Source organism: Pholcus phalangioides, unplaced genomic scaffold, assembly GCF_987345545.1.
Source record: "Pholcus phalangioides strain wild (caught in Gottingen) unplaced genomic scaffold, Ppha-v1.0 ptg000015l_1, whole genome shotgun sequence".
In the NCBI taxonomy this organism is placed as follows: domain Eukaryota; kingdom Metazoa; phylum Arthropoda; class Arachnida; order Araneae; family Pholcidae; genus Pholcus; species Pholcus phalangioides.
In genome coordinates, this window is record NW_028301608.1 from 77,038,846 (window position 1) to 77,061,801 (window position 22,956).

Sequence of the window (22,956 nt, forward strand, 5' to 3'; positions counted from 1 at the left end):
TGGATTCTAGCAATATTATTCTATTGTGGCGCTGCAATCGTTAAGAGAAAGCGCACGCTTCCGGGGAAGGAAGAAAAGAATTCATTGGTCTTGCTTCCCACGCTTGACAAGGTTGTACCACCTTCGTATAAATAAATTTCTTGTTACCTATTTTGTTTCGTGAAGCAACAGTTGGTGACCTGGCATCTAACGATGTCCAATTCGTCGGAGCAACCAACGATGTCCAATCCACTAGAGCAACCACCTGCAATGTTTCTGGTCGCTGTCAAAGCCCCACCGTTTTGGGCCAAACAATCCCATCTATGGTTCAAACAATTGGATTCTCAGTTCCTGGCACGTGGAATTACCTCTGATGCCACTAAATACCACACAGCCATTGCAGCCATGGATACGAGTGTTTTGGCACATGTGAGTGACCTCATGAATCCACTGGCAGCAAACATGTACGATGCACTAAAACAATGCCCCGAAGCTGAATTTGCTAAACCAGATGAGCGATGCTTACAACGTGTGTATGAAGTAGAACTGGGCGATCGTCGCCCTTCAGCGTTACTCCAAGAAATGGAGGATCTATCCAATGGCTGTCTCAGTGATGAAATACTTCAAAGTCTATGGATACAACGCTTACCATATCAAGTTCAAGCAATCCTCTCCACAAGTTCAGAAACTTTAGAAAAGTTATCAGAGATAGCAGACAAGAGCATCAGCGGGAAGGCAGAAGTGCAGAATATTTCACCTATTCCCGACCACCCACAGCAACTTCACATGCAGCAGCTGATAGAAAAAATAAAGACATTGGCATTGCAAGTTGACACACTACGTCGATCTCAGGAACAACGTGGAAACCCTCAACGCCCTCCCAATCGAAATCACCACAAAGGAGCAAACTCCACGATGTTTCGAAACGACCTTTGCTGGTATCACATTACATTTTCAAACAATGATATTGAATTTTGTAGAAATTTCCCAAAACTAAAATAACAATAAATTATCAATATGGCAATGTGATCAAGATCACACATTCCTCAATCTATAGATTACGTGATTATAACTGATTGTAACTGTGCAGTCTTATAAAAGGTAAGATGGAAAATACATAAAAAATTCTACTATAAAAATACATGAATGCAAATGCATTCATATAATATTACATATATATACATATTCACAAAATTAAACAATAGTGGTAGATTTTTCAAATTCCACAGGGTTCCCAACTATTGTTACAAACACCCACTTGCCACGAATGCATATGCACTCACGGAATGGACACACAGAAGTGAGTCACTTCTTTCGCCATACACGAATATACATCCGGCACCATATACATATCCACAGTGAATGCAAACATTATATGGATGAAAAAAAATTATTCTTTTTAAAAACTAAGTTAAAATGCTATGATCAGTTTGATTATGTTTGTTTTTAACTGTTCTGATTACAATTAGCTGTTTGCAGTGTTGACTTGTTAGTAAATTTACTTGACAGTTAGTAAATTTAATAACTGTGCTGAAGTCTTGTTTCACTCAGTATAAGGAAATGCAATTCAAACCTTTAAACTATTACAGAGAATAAAAAGTATGGGGCTTTTTGTTTCTTCAAGTTCGCAAGAGATTCACGGATACTCAGTATATGGAGATATGGGCCATTCTTTCTCTCCTATTCCACATTTTTGAAATGAAAAATTCAAAATTGAATTTTCAAAAATCTCAAATTATAGCCAATGACTTGAAGTACTTCAAGTCATTGGCCTCAAGTCAATACTTCATAAATATTTTTCACTTTTATTTTGTAATAATATTTTATTTTTTGTGTTTTATGACTGAAAATTCTGGATTTTGTCCACTCTTGAATGAAAACAAAATATCGTTCTAAAAAATTATTTCTGCTGTTTTGATCTCTTAAAATAATGAGATCAGCTTATTTCTTACAGATATGCTGAAAAAAAAACCCCAGTTTTAAAAAAAAAATTAACTTTTTGTTGTTTTGATGGTTTTTGATTTTTTCGAAATGGTATATAGGAGAGTTATTTTTTACACATATTTAGCTGCTCAAAATCCAAACTTTTTTATTTCTGACAGACAATGGGTTGGTAATTTATAATTTAACATCTTAGTGTTTGAAGTGTTCTTAAAATTTTTTGCCTGTCAACTGCAAAAATGTTTCCCGTAACAGAGTGGACACCATTGCAACATAATTATTTTTTTTGGGAATGACCCATATACTGAAACCTCTGTCAGTGCTGCTATAAAACAATCTCAAAAATTTATTGGGAAAGCAGCAAAAATGCCTTCTGTGTAGACGTTATGAGAATTTACTTGACAGTTAGTAAATTTAATAACTGTGCTGAAGTCTTGTTTCACTCAGTATATGATATCAAGCTATGGTTGCATTTTCTGAAAAATGTGTACAGGAGATATGGAACTACGGTAGACTCTCTGTAACTCAACACCCCAAAAGTATAGACAAACATGTCGAGTTAGCAGGGTTTCACTCTAAATTTTTTTCCGATCGTTTTTTATAACATATATACATTCTAACGATTGTATTAAATAAAATGCTAATTCTCAGTATATTTAATTCGGGGTTGTTTCAAAATAGAATCAAAACACATAAAAAAAATTTACCTCATGAAAAATTATCAAGTACATTTGCTTGTTTTTCTTTCCAAAGAGAAAACAAATTTTTCTACACTATTCAGTTTATACCGCGATTGTTCCGCTCTTTCCTGTCTTGAGACTAGTCGCACTCATTCAAAAACATAGGGTACCAATATCAGTTTTTTAATTGCCATGGTGGTCTGTGCTTCTCAAACTTTGTCAGAAAACATTCAACATTTTTTGCTTGTAGTTTTTTTTTAAACTGGTAATTCAGTTAATGAAATTTGTATATCGTCTATTTTAACAAATATCAATATTTTTCAGGAAACCTTGGTCATGAGTATCATAATTTGACTCCAGAGCAAAAACAAAAAGTAAGTTATTTTAATATACAAGAACAGAAATCTGTGAGAAATAATCTATACAAGTGTTTTGAGAAAGTTAAATTTGTTAGGATATTCATAAATTTGGGTTCCATTTTGCGATGCATAAGTAAAACAATAGTATAGAGTGGGTCATTGGCATATGCAAATGTGGAGTTTTAGGGTTCTAACCCCCATCCCCAGGCCAAGGTTATAATATTTTGCAAAGGGAAAAACCTTCAGAAGAAAAACAATTTAAAACCCCTCTCCTCCTTTTGAGAAAATTCTGTGTACACCTATGGATGGGGATCTTATTTTTTCCACCAAAAAACCCAGAACTGTAGAAACAGCTTTGCACTAACGTTTAATAAAAATTTTGCATCTCTCCTGGTTGTCAGGAGAGACTAGACTCAGGAGTTGTAGGCCCTCCTAGAACCAGGGAAGGATGACAAAGCATATACATGCAGACCTCATAAATGTTTCTCTTAGGTAGGGGTGTTCAACTGCTGATACACCACAGGCCACATTTGAGGTATTAGCTAGGCCCACGAGCAGCTAAACTATACTACACATGCACGTTATCAAGGCACGCCATGCATTGAAGACCTTCGTCCTTACAAATTTCTAATGAATTGGTGTGTGCCAAAACATGTGCTTGTATTACGTTATCCTATTTTTGATGTTGGGGTTATGCATGTTTCGTATTCAAAAAGTGCTGTCACTCATCTTCCATATTAAAAGTAGCTGATACCTGAATTTTCATGTTTTACAAATTTTGTGTTGTGTCAGTCCGCCTGTTTTCTGTGAAGACTTTTTAAAGTAGAAGATAAGCTGAAATTCACTCCTCAAAGTTGGAAAATTTTGGAAAAGCTACTTTTGCGCCAACAACCACTGTTACTAATGGGTTCTTCATGATCCTATTACAACAGACCTTGTCTAGACAGTATAGTGGAGCTCATCACCACCATTGGGCCACTAATGTTAAGCTTTACAGCTCTAAATAATGCTTTGAATTGGAAACTCAACGATGATTTTTACGTGTTTAGGTGTTGTTCAAGTTTTACAGTGTTCCCAGCGACCTGGAAAGTCGGAAAATGTGAAATATTTGTGAAAAGTCGGGAAAATTCTAAATATTTGGAAAAGTCAGGGAAAGTCTGAGGGGGGGGGGGGAAATCAGGATAAATCTACAATCAAGTGGTTTACATTCACTTTTTTCCAATGAAGATTATTTTTCAGATCCCAAGGGAGAGAAAAAAAATCCTCATCAGCATTTTCCTCCAGATCCCCTACTGAGAGAAATGTTTTATCAGTGGAAGGGTGGGATTTTACATACTGGAAAACAATGTTGACCAATATCTGCCCTCTGAGTAAATAACTGAAGGGATCTAAAGTGGAGAGAGACACTCCTTTCCATTGTTGAAAAGAAAGCCAATACCAGCTCTTAACTTCTTTTCTATCTCTTCTGAAAAACACATTTTATCCTCTTGCTTTTTTTCCCTGCCTGTGGGTACATAACCTCTATATGTTGAAGAATGATTTGAATTCAATTATCTCTGTGTGAGATTTCCAAGGAAACGTATTGTCTGCAAGATCATATACAAAATTTGATTTTGTAAGGGGTGGTGGTGGCAAAATATTAGCATTCTGTCTGTAATGTGCTTTTCAATGATACACTCATTGCCATAAAAATTTGTGCACCAAGAAATAATTGTGGGATCGAAACGAAAGTTGGCCTGAAGGTACATGTCGGGCAGATATGCAAATGATTAGAAATGCAGCGTGATTGCGAATTGCATAATGCCACTAGAGGGCGTTGAACTTCGTTCTCCTTGGAGTATAAAACAGGTAAGCAGAGCTTGCTGGAGTGTATTTAATCGTTTGCAAAGGAAATGCTGAGATAGACATGCGGTTACGCCGCCGTCGAAGACCATATGAGCAGTTGTCAGAGTTCGATAGAGGAAGAATCATCGGGATGATGGAAGCTGGGTGGTCAGCTCGGCGAGTAGCTCGTCAACTAGGCCGTTCTGATTTTACTGTAAGGAGGTGTTGGGACCAGTGGACAGAAGAGACGTCATTTACACGGCGACCAGGTTCAAGGCGCCCTCGACAGACCAGTCATATCATCCGAAACGCACGCGTGGAGCCAACTGCCTCATTGGCTGCTATCCAGACACAGGCAGCTTCACTACGGGCCTCTGTGTCTTCCCGAACCATCGCAAGGCGCCTGGCTGAAGGACATCTGGTATCGCGGCGCCCATTACGTGTGCTGCCAATGACACCCACCCACCAACGCCTCCGTTTGGAGTGGTGTCGAGCACGACGGGATTGGACTGCAACGGAATGGAACCAGGTCGTCTTCAGCGACGAATCGAGATTCAACTTGAGCAGTGATGACAATCGTGTTCGTGTGTGGAGGCTCCGTGGTGAACGCTTCAATCCTGCCTTCGCTTTACAGCAACACACCGCTCCCACAGCTGGTGTCATGGTATGGGGTGCGATTGCTTACTACGATACACGGTCACCACTAATATTGATCCATGGCACAATGACAGCCCAGCGATACGTCCATAACATTCTTCAGCCACATGTGTTGCCACTCATGGCAGGGCTCCCAGGAGCCATTTTTCAACAAAACAATGCTAGGCCACACACAGCAATGATGTCACAAGACTGCCTCCGCCACATTACCGCCCTTCCCAGGCCTGCTCTATCCCCAGATTTGTCACCAATCGAGCATATCTAGGATCATTTGGGACGGCAAGTTGGACACCCTACGAGGTTGGTCGAACTAGAGGCGCATTTACAGCAACTGTGGAACGAGATGTCTCAGGACATCATACGGAACTTGTATGCCTCAATGCCCGCTCGTATCGCATCGTGCATTCGCGCTAGAGGGGGGTCCAACAGAGTACTAAAACTTCTGTTCATCTGTACTTTTTTCTGCAATAAATGATCCTTTTTCTTGGATTTTCTAATCACTTACTTATATCAACGTATTACTTACATGTGTAAAATTTCGTTTCATTTTGACGACTTCTTCTGGGTGCGCAAATTTTTATGGCAATGAGTGTATATTACCGCGAAATGATATACAATCCCTTCCCATATTTGCAGTTTTTTCACTTCATTGGATTTTTTTTAGCAATCGTCATTCACATGTTTTGTTTGCAAAATTTGAGTTGTGTGTGTTTAGGATGGCTCCTTTGTCTAGTGCTACTAATAATGCACCAAAATGACCAAAAAAAGTAAAAAATTTGATATGAAATGACCAAAAAAAGTAAAAAATTTGATGTATTAGCTATCGAAAGTAAGTCAATTGCTGCTGTGACTCGCCATTAAGGAATCAACCACTCTACAGTGAGATGTATCTACTATGAGAAAAAAGAATCTGAAATTCGATCAGCTGTGGCTGTAGCTGCACCTGTGGCAGCGAAAACTTTGCATCGTTTATGAAATCCATGTGTTTCTCATACCAAAAATGCAGGGGTATTTTGTGGGTACAAGACTGCTACAATGAAGGTAGTCCAATTGATTATAATATTATAATTGGAAAAGGCAAAAATATTAATTTACTGTTTTGTAAAGGGAAGGGCTAGTGAAACATCTATTTCATCAGAATTTTATGCAAGTAAAAGTTGATTTCATAGGTTTAAGAAACGATTTGGATTATGCAATGGCAAATAAGCTGCTGCCGACCAGGAGGCAGCTAGAAAATTACCAAAGGCTCTGCAGAAAATTATTAAAGGGTAAGGATATTCACCTCATCAGATGTTTAATGCTGACGAAACTGCACTATTTTGAAAGAGAGTGCCACAGAGAACATTTATCACTTAACAAGAAAAGTGAGCCTCTAGTTTAAGGAAAGCTGGTTAAGGATACCCAGATGTCAATGAGTTCAAAGCTGATGGTGTGGAAGTCTGTTATATGTCTCCTGATACATCTGTCATTCAGCTCCCCCTGATCAGGGGGTAATGCAAGCATTCAAGGCTCACTATACATGTCACTAAATGAAGATGATTGTGCATGTTATAGAAGACTATGCAAATGCAGAAAATATCTTGAAGGTATGGAAGAATTACACTATTGCTGTCATTACTGTCATCACTAGGACCATGGCAGCTCTTAAGAGAGAAACAGCCAACTTGGGTTGGATTTACCTTTGGCCACAATTTGCGCTCAAGGACACAACCATTTCTACAGAGCCAACTGAAGAGATTATAAAAGACATTGTCACGTTAGAGAAACAGGTGTGTGGAGAAGGGTTCAATGATATGGATATAGAAGAGAAGTCGAACAGCTAATTAATAGCAATTCAGTGGCATTGACTGAGGAGTAATTGATGCAGCTGATTGCTCGTGAAACAAGCGGTACTAGACGAAGATCAAAATAAAGAAATAAAAGACAAGTTTGCCATGAGTAACATAGGGGGAGAGCTTCGCAAGTTCAAATCAGCATTAGATTATTTTCATGATATAGATCCCTCTATGGTACGTTCTTCATATGTAGAACAAGTGGTAGAGTAGGTCTTGCCAACATACTGGATGATATGAAGAAGAAACGGCAAACAGAATTTCAAAACACAATGTTCTTTTAGAAAAAACCACCAACAATCAATTGCTGCACTTTCTTTGACATACCCTTATACTTTAACGTCAGCCTGTTCTTTTCATGATGTTTAAAAAACAAGATAAACAAAACAAAAAAACAACTGGTTTCAGTTATTCGCAGATTTCCTGTATTTTCCCCATCCCCAGAATGTAACCTCCAACGAATATGGAGGGGGACTATAATTTAGAGTGATATTGGATGCTTCAGAATTGTATATGCTCATGACAGTGTATGTGCTTTTAGTCAGGGAAGTCAGTTAAATGATCAAGCAGAATTTGCTAGGAACTGTTATTTTTACCCCCCCCCCCCCGGTCAGCAAAGTTTCGTCAGCTCTGCCCCTCTATCCTAACGCATATTGGAATCAGATCAGAGATGTACATGCAGGGGGCATGGGGCAGATGATCAAAAAAATCACTTTTTTGGTGCAAAAAATATTTTTGAAAATTAAAATTTCGGAAGAAAATACCTTTATATGTTATAATGAATTTGTGTTAATTTCAAGGCTAAGAACTCAATTTATTTATAAGAAATTCATTGAGACCCGCCATCTAAGCCATATATGGTAAATCCTTGACCTACAGACCAAATGTGGCCCTCTGGTTTATCTGATGTAGCCCACCACCTGAAATCTAATTTTGTAAAAATGAAATAAGTGGCACATTTTCAGATCATTCAAGTAGGCCTGTAGCACATTTTCAGATCACTTAAGTAGTCTGTGACATGGTTCCAGAACACTTAAGCAATGCATGGCACATTTAGAGATCCATTGAGTGACACATGGCACAGTTTTAGAACACTTAAGAGGACCCCCAGTGCGGTTCTGCATCACTCAAGTTACATGCGTCACATTCTAAACTATTGATTACTTTAGTGATCCGCAGCATAGTTACAGATTACTTGAGTGATGCATGGTACAGTTCCAGAGCACTTAAGTGGCCTGGACACATTTCCAGATCACTTGGATACGTGAAACATTTAGATATCACTAAAGTGGCTCTGTAAGGGATTTATCATTAAGGAGAATGTTTGTTCAGGTGCCCAGGAATTAGCGAAAGGTTTTTCTCATTTTTGGCACACTGAGTAAGATGCTATTTAAAATATTTAATATTTTTATAAAGGATGGTCGATGGTGTAAGCATCATCCACCATCATCATCAAAAGGCAGTAAATCGAAACCCCCCCCCCCCCCGTCGATGCTGATGTAATATTTGAATGGACCCCCCCCCCCCCCCCCCCTAGTGCATGAAAATGAACTGATAGCGTGCTAACCATAGACTTAAAAATTAATAGTTTGCTATTTTAAACTGCAAATCTGGTTTTATTTCTCACTGGTAACCCAGAGCCATTATGCCTATAACTGTTTAACTTAGTTGTTTAATTCATTATAGGTTAATATTGTGTGTGACCAATTTCCAGTATTACAGAAAGACACAGTGGCTATAATATTGGGTCAAAATGATTTTGATTTAGACAAAGCTGTAGATTCATTGACTAGTGGTGAGTTTGTTTCATTTTTCATTGCTTAAATTCATTCATTTTCATTCATACTCAGGGTATGCCTATTTAAATCAGCTTGATTAAAATCACGATTTAAATCACTTCATTTAAAAAAAGTTGATTTAAATCATCTAAATTTGTTTTTTCTTTACATAAATTCATAATGATATTGAAGTGTAGTGGGATAAAGTTTGTAGTTAAAAGAAGTAAGTATAGGAGATCTTTTTTTGGTGTAAATATAGATTTGAACTTAATTCCTAGATACAGTGCAGAAAGGAAGCTGCTCTAGATTTTGTGCATAGAAAAATTGCAGAAAAATATTGGGAGTTGAACTTGGCACTTCTTAGCTAAACTGCACTAAGTATTTTCAGTGCACTACAATGTGGCACTAGGGTTCTCCCTGATTAAAAAACAGACAAATAATTTTTTATATAAAGCCTTGAATTGTACAGATAAATTTGTTTTAATTAATAAGCAGTTGGTTCATTTTTATAAAAAAAAAATTGATTTTAAACAAAAATCGGATTTTTTGATATTTTTTAAAAAATTATTTTTTTTTTCCTACTCTGTTCATACTAGCTCATTTGGAAAGAAAAAAACACACTCAAGTTTGTTTTCTCACTTTTTATTGTTACCATCAAACATAAAACTTATGAATGTTTTCCCTGATAATTGCCATTAATACACAGAATTATTTGTTTAGAGCGGGGCTTGATAAATTTGTAAAGGAAAAAAACTAGGTATAATTTTTTTCTGAAGAACCTTACACACTTTTTCAGCAAGAAAAGTGAATTAGTAGGGTTTTATATTATTATAAGTTGTTATTTTCATGTCTGGCATAATTTCTCCAAAAAAATTTTTGATGTCAGACTCCACGTTAGTAATTAAACATAAAAAAAATTATGCACCATCTAATTTTCTTCTTTAATTGCCATGATGTCCTTGCACTTGGGATTTATCAAGCCCATGGTTTCAAGTCGAATCAATGTATGATGTAACCAGGGCTGTTTGGTTTAAACCTTGGTTTTAACCAAGTGGTTTTTTTTTCAAAAAATCAAATAAAAGTGGCCTAAATATTATTTTTTCCTTGAAAAATATCATATTGGTTCATTATTAGCCAAAATTTTTCATTTTTACCACATTTTATATTCTTGGGGTACATTTTAATGGTATATCTTTAAATGGTATAAGTGGTTTTTTTCAAAAAGTCTCATAAAAGTGGCCTGAATATACATATTTTTTTTTGCATGTGAAGTATCTTGGTTATTTAAAGTTATATACAGAAGCCAAAATTTCTCATTCTTACCATATTTTCTACATTCTGATGCTCTATATCTTTAGCAAATTTATGAATAAGGATTGCATCACACATCTAAATGTAGTGGTGTGTTATCTCACAGGGTTTCTTTTTCCCTTCACAAAGCAGCAGCAACAACAGTAATGATACCATCGTGCTAGGGGCAGGTGGTCCTATAATCCAATAAAGACACCAGCTGTCCTTAAAGGACAAAGATTAGTGTACTAGTAATTACATTACCTCACAGACATTTTAATTTTCTTTCCCCATAAGAAGTAGCACATCTCGCACTGTATATCACCCAGCCTTAATATTCAACAGTTTTTTTTATATTTTCATGGTTAAGGCCAGTTAATCAAGGTTCTACTGTATAGTAGTAACAGATTCATGGAAAATAATCAGCTATATACAGGGTGATTATAATTTAAGTTTCGATTCCAAAACTATACAATAAGTACTGGTCTGAATGACTTGAAAATTTCCATGGATACTCCTGACGCAATGGAAATTTCTTTCGCAAAAGTAAAACAGGTGCAAGTAGTGCAAATATATGATGCTGTACTTGGCCAGCAGTATAATCTATTTTGTACAACCACATCATTTCGGCACTTCCACAGCATCAGTGTGTGGATAGAACAACTTCTATCAAGATGTACATTGCAATACCAGCAAAGCAGCTGCTGAAGACCAATTTCGACAATAACAGGATGGCACAACATCTGGCTGGCCGTCAGTTCACTTGACCTTAACCCTTGCAACTTCTGGCTGTGGGGGTACTTCAAAATGTTATGAACAGTGGTCAGATTGCAAACTTTGGTGAATTGCAAGCAATCGTCTTCTCTGTATGTTAGAAGTTCCTCAGGAATATTAACGGGGGGCGCATTTGGTTTAATAAAGGTGAATTGCAAGCACATCCACATCATGACCATGGCATACTCTGATCTGTTGTTGAACAAGAATTTTTGTGCTTTCACCTCATAGCCAGAACACGGTGGACAACATATTTAACATTTCTTGAGTAAGTTATAGTTATTTGTTCAATTACTTCACTTTTTTGTGATGTTTCCATGAATTATAAAATCATGTAATGCTATAATTAAGTTATCATTTTGCCATGACTGGCTGTTGTTTCCATTCTGCTAGCAAATTTCCCACGTGTTGGATGATGTCATTAATTTTATATTTTTAAGTATTTTTTCCCCCTTTAATAAAATTCCATTTCTTCTGGAATATTCATTTCAATTTTCAAGTCATTCTGACAATCGTTCTTTTTTTACAGTGTTTTGAAATCAGAACCTTAGTTATAATCACCCTGTATATTGTAAATCATTGTTAATTAATCTGCATTATTTATGCTTCATTAAATACATTATGTTCACCTAATTTTTATTATAGTTTTTGCAAAATAGCTTCCTAATTTAGCGTACTGAAAGTAACTGGAGAAAACATCTTTATATTAAATGATTAACATTAAAAGAATTTTCAAACACACAAAGTAATCCATTGAGTTGAGCAAAAAATAATTAAATTGCAAAAGTTGGTTTTTGTTAAAATGTAAGAAATATTTATTGATTAATATGGAAATAGTGTTAATTACATTAATAAACATTTTAATTAATTGTTAGAAGTTTGAATGATTTTTCTGACATTTTATTGTTTTTAATGTTAATACTATTTAAAACAAAAAAGAAAAACTGTTTAAACCAAAAAAAAACCTTTTTTTACCAACCCTGGATGTAACACACTGAAGAGTTTTTAACAGCTTCTTATATTAGATGATGACACAAAAACTATTATGATATATTATGCATAGGATTATCCGATTTGAATATGATGAAAAAGGCATAGCTGCCAAGTCTCCCGAATTTTTCGGGAATCTCCCGAATTTTAGCTTCATCACTCGATCTCCCGAAAAGTTCTTAAATCTCCCAAATTTTTACAAAAATCACAAAAATCCCTAATTGTCCCTAAAAATTCCCTACTTCATTAAAAAAAATCCCAGCTTATGAAAACAATCCCTAAGGAATTTCTTGTGGGGCATGAAGCCTCTTTTTTTTCCCTTTCGAAATGACGTTACACGTCGTAAATGGGGAAATTCCCTTTTTAAAGAAGTTTTACAAACCCTCTGATGGTAACAAAAAAGTTGTTTGTCTTATTGTGCAGGGAAATGGCTTGGCAGCCAATAGTCCTGGATAATAATTGAAGATTATAGTGACGCGCATATGGTCAAAATTTCTTTTGTTGAAGTTACATCCGTGCGATATAACAAAGCATGAATACTGATAAGCAAAAACATATTTAATCAATTTTAAAGATACTTATTCCGATGAATTTCCTTCCATCAAACGTTCCAGAAGAGGGCCGACTTTTCCTTTTTGTACAAGTTGTGTTACGGACATAAACATCGGTCATGGAAAGACTGCCATCATCAGACGTGAAGTGAAAAAAAAACATCAAGCAAGTGTCACAAAAAGTCAGTGTTCTTCAAAAATTGACTGTGTTTTCCTTCATCTTCCGATGATTTTGGGGTCATTCGCGCAGAATGTTTGTTCACAGCGTTTCTGATTGAACACAATATTTATTTTTACATCATTGAAGTTTTGGCCTCCGATTTCACTTGTTTTTTGCGTAGGAATTTTATTCCCAAGGGTTTAACTTCCACGTGTGTAAAATCCCTATTTTAATTTGACTTTGGTTTTTGAGTAGGGATTTTATTCCCTATGCTTTAACTTTTATGTTTGGAAAATCCCTATTTTATTTGGAAAAATCCCTATTGTATTTATTAGGGAGTGGTTTTAGCATAAAATACGGGTTTGCGCGAAAATCTCCCGAATTTTCATTTTCAAAAGTTGGCAGCTATGAAAAGGGTACATCTGTAGTGTTCAAAGAACAAGAATGGACTTTGATAATGTTTATGTGCCATCTGACAGCTCTATTTTTTCTAAACTGGTAAAGTGGTTCTTAGAACCAAGCAGTTTAGCTGCACTTCAAATCTTTCTCATTTAACATTTTTAGTGTTTCTTTAGCATCCTATAAAGTTGGCTCGTAAGGGCCAAAGCAGAAAAAAAATAGTGATGCTGTGGAAATGAATTTGTCAAAAACATATTTGTGCCTAGACATTGTACAACCACATTGAATTCTCCTCTGTTACTCCTCACAACAAAATTGACCATCTTTCCAAGAGACATTTTTTAGAGTTTATTCTTGTACTTAAGTGAGTATGGCTAATTTCCTCCAAATATCATTAACCCTTTAACCGGCCAATTTTTTAACCAGAAATGTTCACCAAATGTCATATTTTTTCCTGCATATAATTAAACTTTATTCTTAATAAAATAAGAAAATGTGAGAATTTCTTTATTTTCACTTTTAATACTTTCACATCATTTTTTATTTTATGATTTTGAAATTCAAAAACCCCTAAATGTTTGCTTTTTGAAAGTACATTCTTTATAGTATGAGGAATATTTTACATATGTTACAAAATTTCTCTCTGACTTACTATAAATTTTGAAGTTTACACTTTTCCAAACTGTTCAGAAGGTACAATTTGAAGCATGGTGGAAGGCAAAGTCCTACATCACAATCAGGGCAGAAATATCGTGTTTCTTTTCGGATTCTCTTTCCATCTTCATTTCTTTTCAAACAGCAAACTGCACATTGTCTTGCAGGCCTCAGTTTTTTATCTGTGGGAGCAATGATTTCTATAACATGCCTCTCTGTCAGTCTCAGAGGATTAGGCTAAGAACCTGGTCGTTTACGCCTGAAATTGATTCCTGAATGATATTTTTCAATAATGTTGTCAATGATTTCAAGTCTAAACTTTAGTTGTGTGTTTTCCCTCTTTTCTTACAGTAGATGACATACGAATTCCATATAGCAATGCCGAAAAGGTGGAAAAAAATCTTCCTGTAATATTCCCCCCCCCCTTTTTTTTTATAATTTCAAAATTTTTCAAATTTTGATCAATGTGGTCTACGTCTACCATTTTATTATTATAGTCCATAACGATTTTTGGTTTCTCTTTAATTTTAGAGCTGACTTGAATTTGTTCCATTTCAGTATTATGGTATTATGAACTGTGGAAAGTAATGAAACATTTCTTTTACCCATCCACTTCATCACAGTAACTTTCCCTCTCTGAAAAGCTATAATTTCCCCCTTTTTAATTTTTTTCCTGCATTTCCCTTGGGGTTTCTTTTCTCTTGAGGCAGGGTTTAAGCTAGATAAAAAATTCCTTTAGCAAAAAAGCGAAAATGGGGGGTACAAGCTTTAGCAAAATGCTACAATGCTAATGATTAATAGTTGGATGTCTACTCGTTTCGTACCTTCTGTACGCATTTTTGCGAAAGTGACTATTATCTCTTTCGCATTCTAAGATTTTCTTTCGCATTTTGCGAAAAATGCGACCGTAGTTTAAACCCTGCCTTGAGGTTTAGTGTGCTGTATGTGTCTGTTCCACATGAAACCAATTTGTCTGCTAATTCCGGCGAAGAATAATAATTGTCTATCCTAAGACAGTGTCCTTTTTTCCAAGGGCTCCAGCATTATCAAGACAACTTAGGATAAAATGTAGAGGTGAGAATACTCAGGTTTCAAAATCGTCTTTACCTGTGTAAATTATTATTGACCACACATTAACCAGAAATTGATTCGCGCAGCATAAAACATTTTACTCAAAATCTTGCTCTTTTGAGGGGAATAAATTGCTTCCATCCCAGTCGCCCTTTGAATAGCATAAGGCTCTCGTCTATTGTTACATCTTCCCCTGGTGTCACCGTTTTGCTAAATTTCTTATTGAGATGTTTCAGAACTGGCCAAAATTACTAGTTTAGGGCATTCATGATTTTGTGGGCCAAATGCTGCATTACCAGAAAAATGCAAATGTCATTGCAAAAGAAGGAATAGACAATGAGACAGTATTTGAGCGAAAAAAGGTGTGTAAGTTGAATGCCTTTTGCTCGTTCAATTCCAGGTTTCTTAGGAGCGAAAAACACATGCAGCTCTTCCAGAGTTGTTTCTTCCCAAAATTTACTCTTTGACAATTTTCTTTTGACACCATATTCAATGCACTGTTTAGCACAGTGATTCCCAACATTGGCGTTAATGCCCCCTTGGGGGTGCTGGAATGTTCCAGTGGGGTGGTAGGAGCTACGGGTATAACATAGGATCCTATGGGTTAGATTGTGTTGGCGGACGCTGGGAGAAAAAGTTTCTGAAGAAGGGGGCGATGAGACAAAAAAGGTTGAGAAACTATGGTTTAGCATATTTATTTGTCTCTTCCATGATGTATTTATGAGAGCAGAATCTATGAATGTGTCGTAAAATGTGAAGAACATTAGAATTGTCATGAAGTGGCACGTGCACAGGTGTAATACCTGTAAATTTGAAACGAGGACAAGGAAGAGGTGAATTTTTCACACTTACCTTGGTAAAAGTTCTGGCGGATTTCAATTCTTCATAGCTGAGCTCACTACACGTGTCATCAGATGAATAATCAAGATCATTGGAAAAAAGTTCTGAATCATGTAACAAGTAATAGTTCAGTATTAGAATCATCTAACAAGAACGTATCTTTCTTCATCCAAAAAAAAAATATCCAAAAATATTACAACAGTTTATATAACAACTTACAAGCGCTGCATACACTAGAACAAAAATCCTTGCTTCCGTAAAGAAAAACACTTTTTATTGAATGGCCTTGCACCTGCACATGTAAATATATATTTTGGGAAAAAACCTGGATGAAAAACATTTCAGTTTCATGGACAAGTTGTGCCATCTGTTGAAAAATATTGATACTAAACAATCTTTACAAGAATTAAAAATACGGGCAAACCAAAAAATGCAAGGAGAAAATATTGATGCCCGTACAATGTACGGGTTCAACCGGTTAAAGGGTTAATTCTTATCAATTCTTCCCTATGTGTAAGGGAAGACTGATAATTCCCCCTGTAATTATCAGTTATACTGTTCTAATTTACGAAGGTCACAGGCAATATTCCATTTAATTATTTTTTTTACCTGCATAGACCTGTTGGATTGAGCACAGAATTTTGATATTGGTATGATTGCATCGTGATCATATGAGCCATAGTTTTATTGGACAAAACCTTTTTTGTCATATTACTTAGTTGTCTAGTAATTATATAACTTTTTGAGGAAGCTATAATAATAAATCAATAATTTGTTACTGTAACAGAAATAGGTATCTTGTACCACCTGCAAGAAATATGTTTAGTAGGGATCAAACCTGGGTACTTGCAATGTAAGTTCATTATAATGCCCACAGTGATTTGTTTTGAACTACATGATTTTGAAATTTCATATGCATATGCAAAACTTTATTACAATAATGTACACTCTCTGTACAAGTATGAGTTAAATATAAGCAGGTTTCAATTCTGTCATTAAAATTTTTATCTTATTTTTATTTATTTTTTTAATTAGATGGCGGAAGTTCTGCTTTCACTAGTTGGAAAAACCAAATGGAAAGCAGCCAAGCAAAAGTGAGAAAGTTTCTCAGTATATTTTTTAGTTTTTTGGTAATTTTTTTACAAAAAAAATGTGATACACCTAAAGACTGTTGATGTATTCACTAAGTATTAAACCAATGATTTTTTTTTCCTTTAGGCATTTAAAATTAGAGCATGATACTCAGAATAGCTTTATAATTTTTTTTTAAAACTTTGTCTATGCAATCCATGCAGCACTATTTACAGATTATTTTGTAGGATAATTTTTTTAATAACTAAATTTTCCTTTTACAACACTGATTAATGTGAAATATGGAAAAATTATGTGTTTTGTGTTGCAAAGAGTTTGTCACAATTTGATTATAGTGCTTTAAGATATAATTAATTTCATTTGACAGACAAATAAAAACAAAAAGAAAAACAAAAAGAAGAATAGAAAAGATGGTTTACAAATGAGTAATAATGTCGCTACTGGTGGGAATGATGGTGATGACAGTTCAAGCATCCACAGTAGTAACATTGACTTTGATCCTGACAAAGAAACTAATTCTAAAATTGGGGATTGTGATGGTAAGAACTTTGTCATTCTTTTGTGACTTTCGATTTAATTTAATTTGAACATCCTGATTTTTATAAAATTTGAAAATTAGTTCCTAGTTGAATCTTTCATATGAAAATAGTTTTACATTAAAAACAAGATTCTCCTGATATAATTATGACAAAAACTCATCCCTATCTAGGTGTGATTATAAAAGTCAACTTATTGCAAAAAAAAATCATGTACCATTTTATTTTATGACTCCAATGAAAGTGCAATGTTCAAACCATGTTCAACAGATCAATTACATCAACAGTGAACAATTGATTTCAACTATTATTATTGTAAAATTATCCTTTTTTCCTCAATTATGGTTTGAAGAAGTAGAATCTAACACATGCATGAATTTGTTTTGGAGGCTATACCTTCAGATATAGACTTGGATGAGGGGGGTGCAGAGAAGAGCAATCCTTGCTCTTGTTGGTACTTGGAGCTTGACCTACGAAGCAGTACTTAATTTTTTTTTAAACATGTTTAATATGGAAGAATGCAAGTGTTTGGAAAACATGATTGAAGTGCTTGAAATTTTCAACAGGATATATAGGATGGACCATGAGCTATTAATACATTGTCAATTGAGTGCTCTTACAAGGCAACACCAATTTTGATTGGTAAGAGACAACTCCAGGTTGTGATGTCACAGCGAATTTTCTCTGACTGGGTTGTGAATAAATGGACTAGCTTTCACTCACCACAATTGACACATTTATAAATTATCCAAATTTTAGAATTTCAGAATGGGTAATACTATATTCTCATTGTATTCTGTTCCTTCCATCGATTTAAATCTAGATGCATCACATCTGAGAGATCATCTGACGTTCATATGGTTTCTATCATCAAATTTTAAGGATTTTATTTTCACTGATGGTGGACCTTGTGAATCAGAAGAGGGGTCATCTAATGTTATGTACTGTTTGTGACTTAATCTCTTCAAACCAGAGTCAAACTAACCATTGGGAAAAGAAATATGTTTTTTTGATTGATTCATGTTTATTGTATGTTAAAATGGCCTTTAAAAATAGAAGAAAAAAATTAAAAATTAATTTGGGTCGATATCTTTATTCGGATCGGTCGAGTTTAGTACCCTTAACCCAATTTTGACTGCCGTTGCATTTGCACAACGCTTTGTTTAAAAAAAATTTCAATTAATTTTTATTCAAATTTTTGGTATGGAATTAACATTTATGGAAATTAAAAGGTTCAGTGAGTGACATAGTATTTTTTTAAAATTTATTTACAAAGAAATTTGATTTCTTATGGTTTTTCAAAAATGAAATTAATTTAATTTATAATAATTAGAAAGTTTATTAATTTTAAATTCACATTAATTACAAAGAAAAACTTGCTAAAGTAATATAATAGCCAATTTTTTGAAACTTCTCAAATATTTAAGTAACAAGTTATATATAAAAAATTGTGTAATTTGGTAATGAATTTGAGGAGCAGTCAAAAAAGAGTTAAGCATACTTCAAGTTTTAACTCAGAAGAATCATTAAAAATGGGGAAAAATGAAGGTGCATATCTGTGTAGCTCTGGAGCGAGGGGGATAAAGCAGCAGATTGCAAGCATTTTAGATTAAATGCTGTGCTACTATACTCCGTTCGTTCTAACTTGGGTTCTGATGTGAATAAAAGCACGTGTGCGATGCCCAAAATGATTGGTTGAAGAACATTTCACCTTTTCTTACTGCGCAACACCGCCAAAAATATAGTCCTTTGTCGTTTGCCCCTCATACCATAAAACACCTCATAATTTTTATTTTTTTTTTAAATATTTATTCCATATTATTTCAAAGTTATCTGGAAGACGGGAAAAAATATTTTTTAAAGATCGGTCAAAGTGTTTTTGCTGCTATGTCTTCAGGGTGGGTGTTGACAGGATACGCCTTTCTCACTCAAACATCACCGTCCCCTTTTTAAACGGAAGTTTTATTTTATTGTTATTATTCCCGTTTGCAAACAGATTTGGTATACACTTGTATACGCTTCTTCAAGAGGTCTTGCAAGAAAAAGAGTTTTCTTCTTTATTGTTTGATGACATAAATGAAATATGCGTGTCTATCTTGTTTGGCTGAACCATTTGAAAATGCATTTCTTTGCAGCTGCTCTGGACTCCTATAAACAAAGTTTCTGTCAACAAGATTTTTTTTCTCACCCACGCGCTTTGACGTATACTGAACGGGGGGGGGGGTCACTTATCGTTCGTGGTGAATGTACGCATTTCAAGAGGAAGTAATATTGGTTCCGTCGAAGGCGGCGAGCCGAACTCAGGATTATCACGTAGACATGAAGGTAACGTTTTGAAACTCTGGTTCGAAAGAGTAATGCTCATTTTTGATTCAGTTAGCCTCATTATGACAGACACTATAGATCCGGTGAGAAAGCCTGGCCTGGGGGACCCATTAAAGATTCCAGACCAGGGGCTCCTGCTGCTGGATGTTGGGGTCATGGCTCACAACCTATGCACGGATAAAAAACTGAAATTGTTGACAAAAAACAGGATATCAACAACAGGTTGAAGTAAATGTGGATGACTCTTTCATCAAATTGGAACTTCTACAGCCCGTGGATTATTATGAAATATTTAATTATACAGACCCGCAAGAAAAATAAAAAGCAGCAACACAATGGTAAGTTGCTCATAATTTGTTTCACGTTATAACTGGTAGCATATCTGGCCCAGGAAAATCACACGGCGTAAATTAGCTCGGAAATAAAATTGTAAAATTCTGAAGAAAAAAAAGTAATAAGAAAAAATGAGGATTTTTTTTTTCTCACTATCTGCCGTAAAATAATAAACTCGCACAAACTTTTATAACGACCATGGCCCCACATCCTGCCGCAAGACACCCCCCCCCCCCCAGGCTGTGTCCGGGCTGGAGCCCTGTTATCCCAACTCTTGAGTGTGCCATGATAACGACAGAATATGTTATCGAATTTTTTTTGGAAAATACATATATACCTCTTTCTATTATAATTAGTGTTATGGACAGTTTTTATTTCAAAAAAATTTGGAGAACAGTGAAAAAAATTTCCAGGAAAATTCTTCATAAATTAGAATCACGATTTACAATCTCGCATTTGAGGAAAAAATGCACGTGTTCGGAACACGTAATGAAGGGGCGGGTAAAATTATAACCAATAGAGATAAAGGATGTGGAGTAATATCAAAAATTGGTACAGCGGTTTATTTACATCAGGACCCAAGTTGGAGCGAACAGAGTTTAGCAATTAATTTGTTTCACTAAGATTTGCAGGTCTACCTTTCTCTCTTCCCCCCACCCCACTGATGCTCTTTAAGCAACATTGCTTGAGATTATAGTTCATCCAAGAGTTTCTGGCTCCAGCCAAGCTTAGGAAATTTCAAAAAAGAAGACAAACCTGAATAATACCGAATATTTAGGTAATATTTTGGCAGAATACCAAATATCAATTTTCTTAAAATTCATCACAATTATTGATAAAATTGCATTTTTAATTGAAAAAAAATTATTGGTAATTTCAAATGATTGAATTTTAATTAAATTATGCAATTTATTATTTAAATAAATATTAAAAAACTGGTAACAAAGATTCTTATTGCCACGATACTGACAGTAAAATTTAATGATATATTGTATGTTAATATTACAGTGATACCTCAGCTAACAAAGATGATTCGTTCTGGAAACACATTCATTAGTTGAAATGTGATTTCCCATAGGTTATGGAAAATCGTTTGATTCGTTCCAGCTTCTGCCTAAAATTTAAAGACAAGATTTTTAAAACACCAAGGAATTCTATAAAAAAGACAAACTGGTTTAACAGCTTCAAATTTGTATATATGACAATATACGGGAAGTTCAGAGATCCTGAAGACCTTTTTATCGTGTGGTGACCTTTTTGCCGCTGTGGTGGTCGAGTGGTTGTAGTGACGGACTCGCGATGCGAGGATCCACATTCGAACCCCACAGTGGTGGTCGGCTGAAGTTGGTTTTCTGTGGTTCCCAACTTCAAGGCGCAAATGCGGGCAGATCTCCCCGTTAAAAAGTCTCGCCGCAGAGAGCAACAGTCCTACAACGATAAATCATTCAATCATAACACTTCACTCATAGTTAGAAAAACTGGTGGCAGATAGCAGCACTACACATAACAAGCATTACAGAGAAATAAAAAAAAAACACGTCAGGTTTCACTACACGTACACGCACATTCCCGCATGTACCGATTCGTTGGGGGTTCCGTGGGGGGGAGGGTGTGCGGGCGGGGTGCATGTGTGGTGTAGCAGTAGTAGGGTAGAGCCTCCAAAAAAAAAAATGGCTCGGGGATCCATGATGTTCTTAATTCTTGAGTCAGCCACCTCATTGGGCAATTTGCCTGTTGTGGCATTGTATTTGTATTTATTTTCCAGTATGTACACAACCAACACCAGCTTTAGTCTACAATAAAGCTTGAGCTGACACAACCCAATCGAGTTCATAAGTGTCCCCAGCCATTTGTGATTTGCTCAGCTCATTTCTGTGCTTGATGCATGCAGATGAAAAAGGTAATCTCCCAGACTGTTCAACTTGATGCTAAGAGTCTTGCACTAAAAGAAGACGTGCTATGAAAACAAGGGCTCCTCCTTTTTTAAATTCGTTTTTTATATTTTGGCTGAATCTTTCATTTTATATAAAATGTTTCAAATAATTTCAGAAAGGGAAGTGTAGATACATCTGAGAAAAGATTCCCAGGTGGACATGAGTTAATCGAGCCCAGGGACAGTAATTCTGATGATGATTGGTGCGAAAATTCAGTTTGCGACATGGCTATTTTATGTTAGTTTTATTATTAGTGTGTACATTCATATTGAAAATGATGATATGAATGCACGTACTAACATCGAATCTATTCATTAGCCAAAGCACAAAAATCTTTGCTAGCTGGAAAATTCATGAACCGAGGTATCACTGTACTTACAGAATCAATTTTTCCCCCAACACCTGTTACCATTTTACATCTAATTAAGAAAATGTCATTTACTATTCTCATTAATGCATCTTAAAATTTACAATTTATTTTTCCACTCTAGATGTTCTTTGCCCCTTTCAGTAGCTGAATGCGTTTCTTGTCTAGTTACCTCCTTCAGTTAGTGAATGTGTGTAAATCATGCTCACTTCCACCTTATATTACAGTAGGATTCTATTTTTAGTTTTGTTTTACTTAGCCTAGAAATTCACCTATACAATAAAATATAATCAGTAAATTGTTAATCTATGCAAAAAATTCCAATTAATATAATTTTTTACAATTAGTTTGTTGTGCTAAGATTTACACAGATATTCGGCCAAAACCAAATATTCGGTAAAAGGGCTGAATACCAAATAGCAGCCAAATATTCGTCCAATTTCTACTTAGTAGCCAAAAAGTCAATCATGGTATTCACATTTTAACCTCACTGTGATAAATTGGGATACATAGAAATCGTTTTTAATAATTTGATCAAATAACGAAGGATAAGATTGTTGAAAGCATCATATCCGCATACATTCTATTGT

General features: G+C 35.3%; 1 protein-coding gene across 3 annotated transcripts in view; it reads left to right on the forward strand.

Annotated features, from left to right (window-relative positions):
* LOC149076725 (uncharacterized) overlaps positions 1 to 22,956 on the forward strand; it is an 83,231-nt gene that overhangs the window by 6,492 nt on the left and 53,783 nt on the right. For all 3 annotated transcript variants that reach the window (XM_089244356.1, XM_089244355.1, XM_089244357.1), the window contains exons 2-5: positions 2,925 to 2,974; positions 8,959 to 9,067; positions 16,815 to 16,873; positions 17,239 to 17,410. In XM_089244356.1, the coding sequence (XP_089100482.1) occupies positions 2,925 to 2,974; positions 8,959 to 9,067; positions 16,815 to 16,873; positions 17,239 to 17,410 (390 nt within the window). The remainder of the gene's footprint in view (positions 1 to 2,924; positions 2,975 to 8,958; positions 9,068 to 16,814; positions 16,874 to 17,238; positions 17,411 to 22,956) is intronic.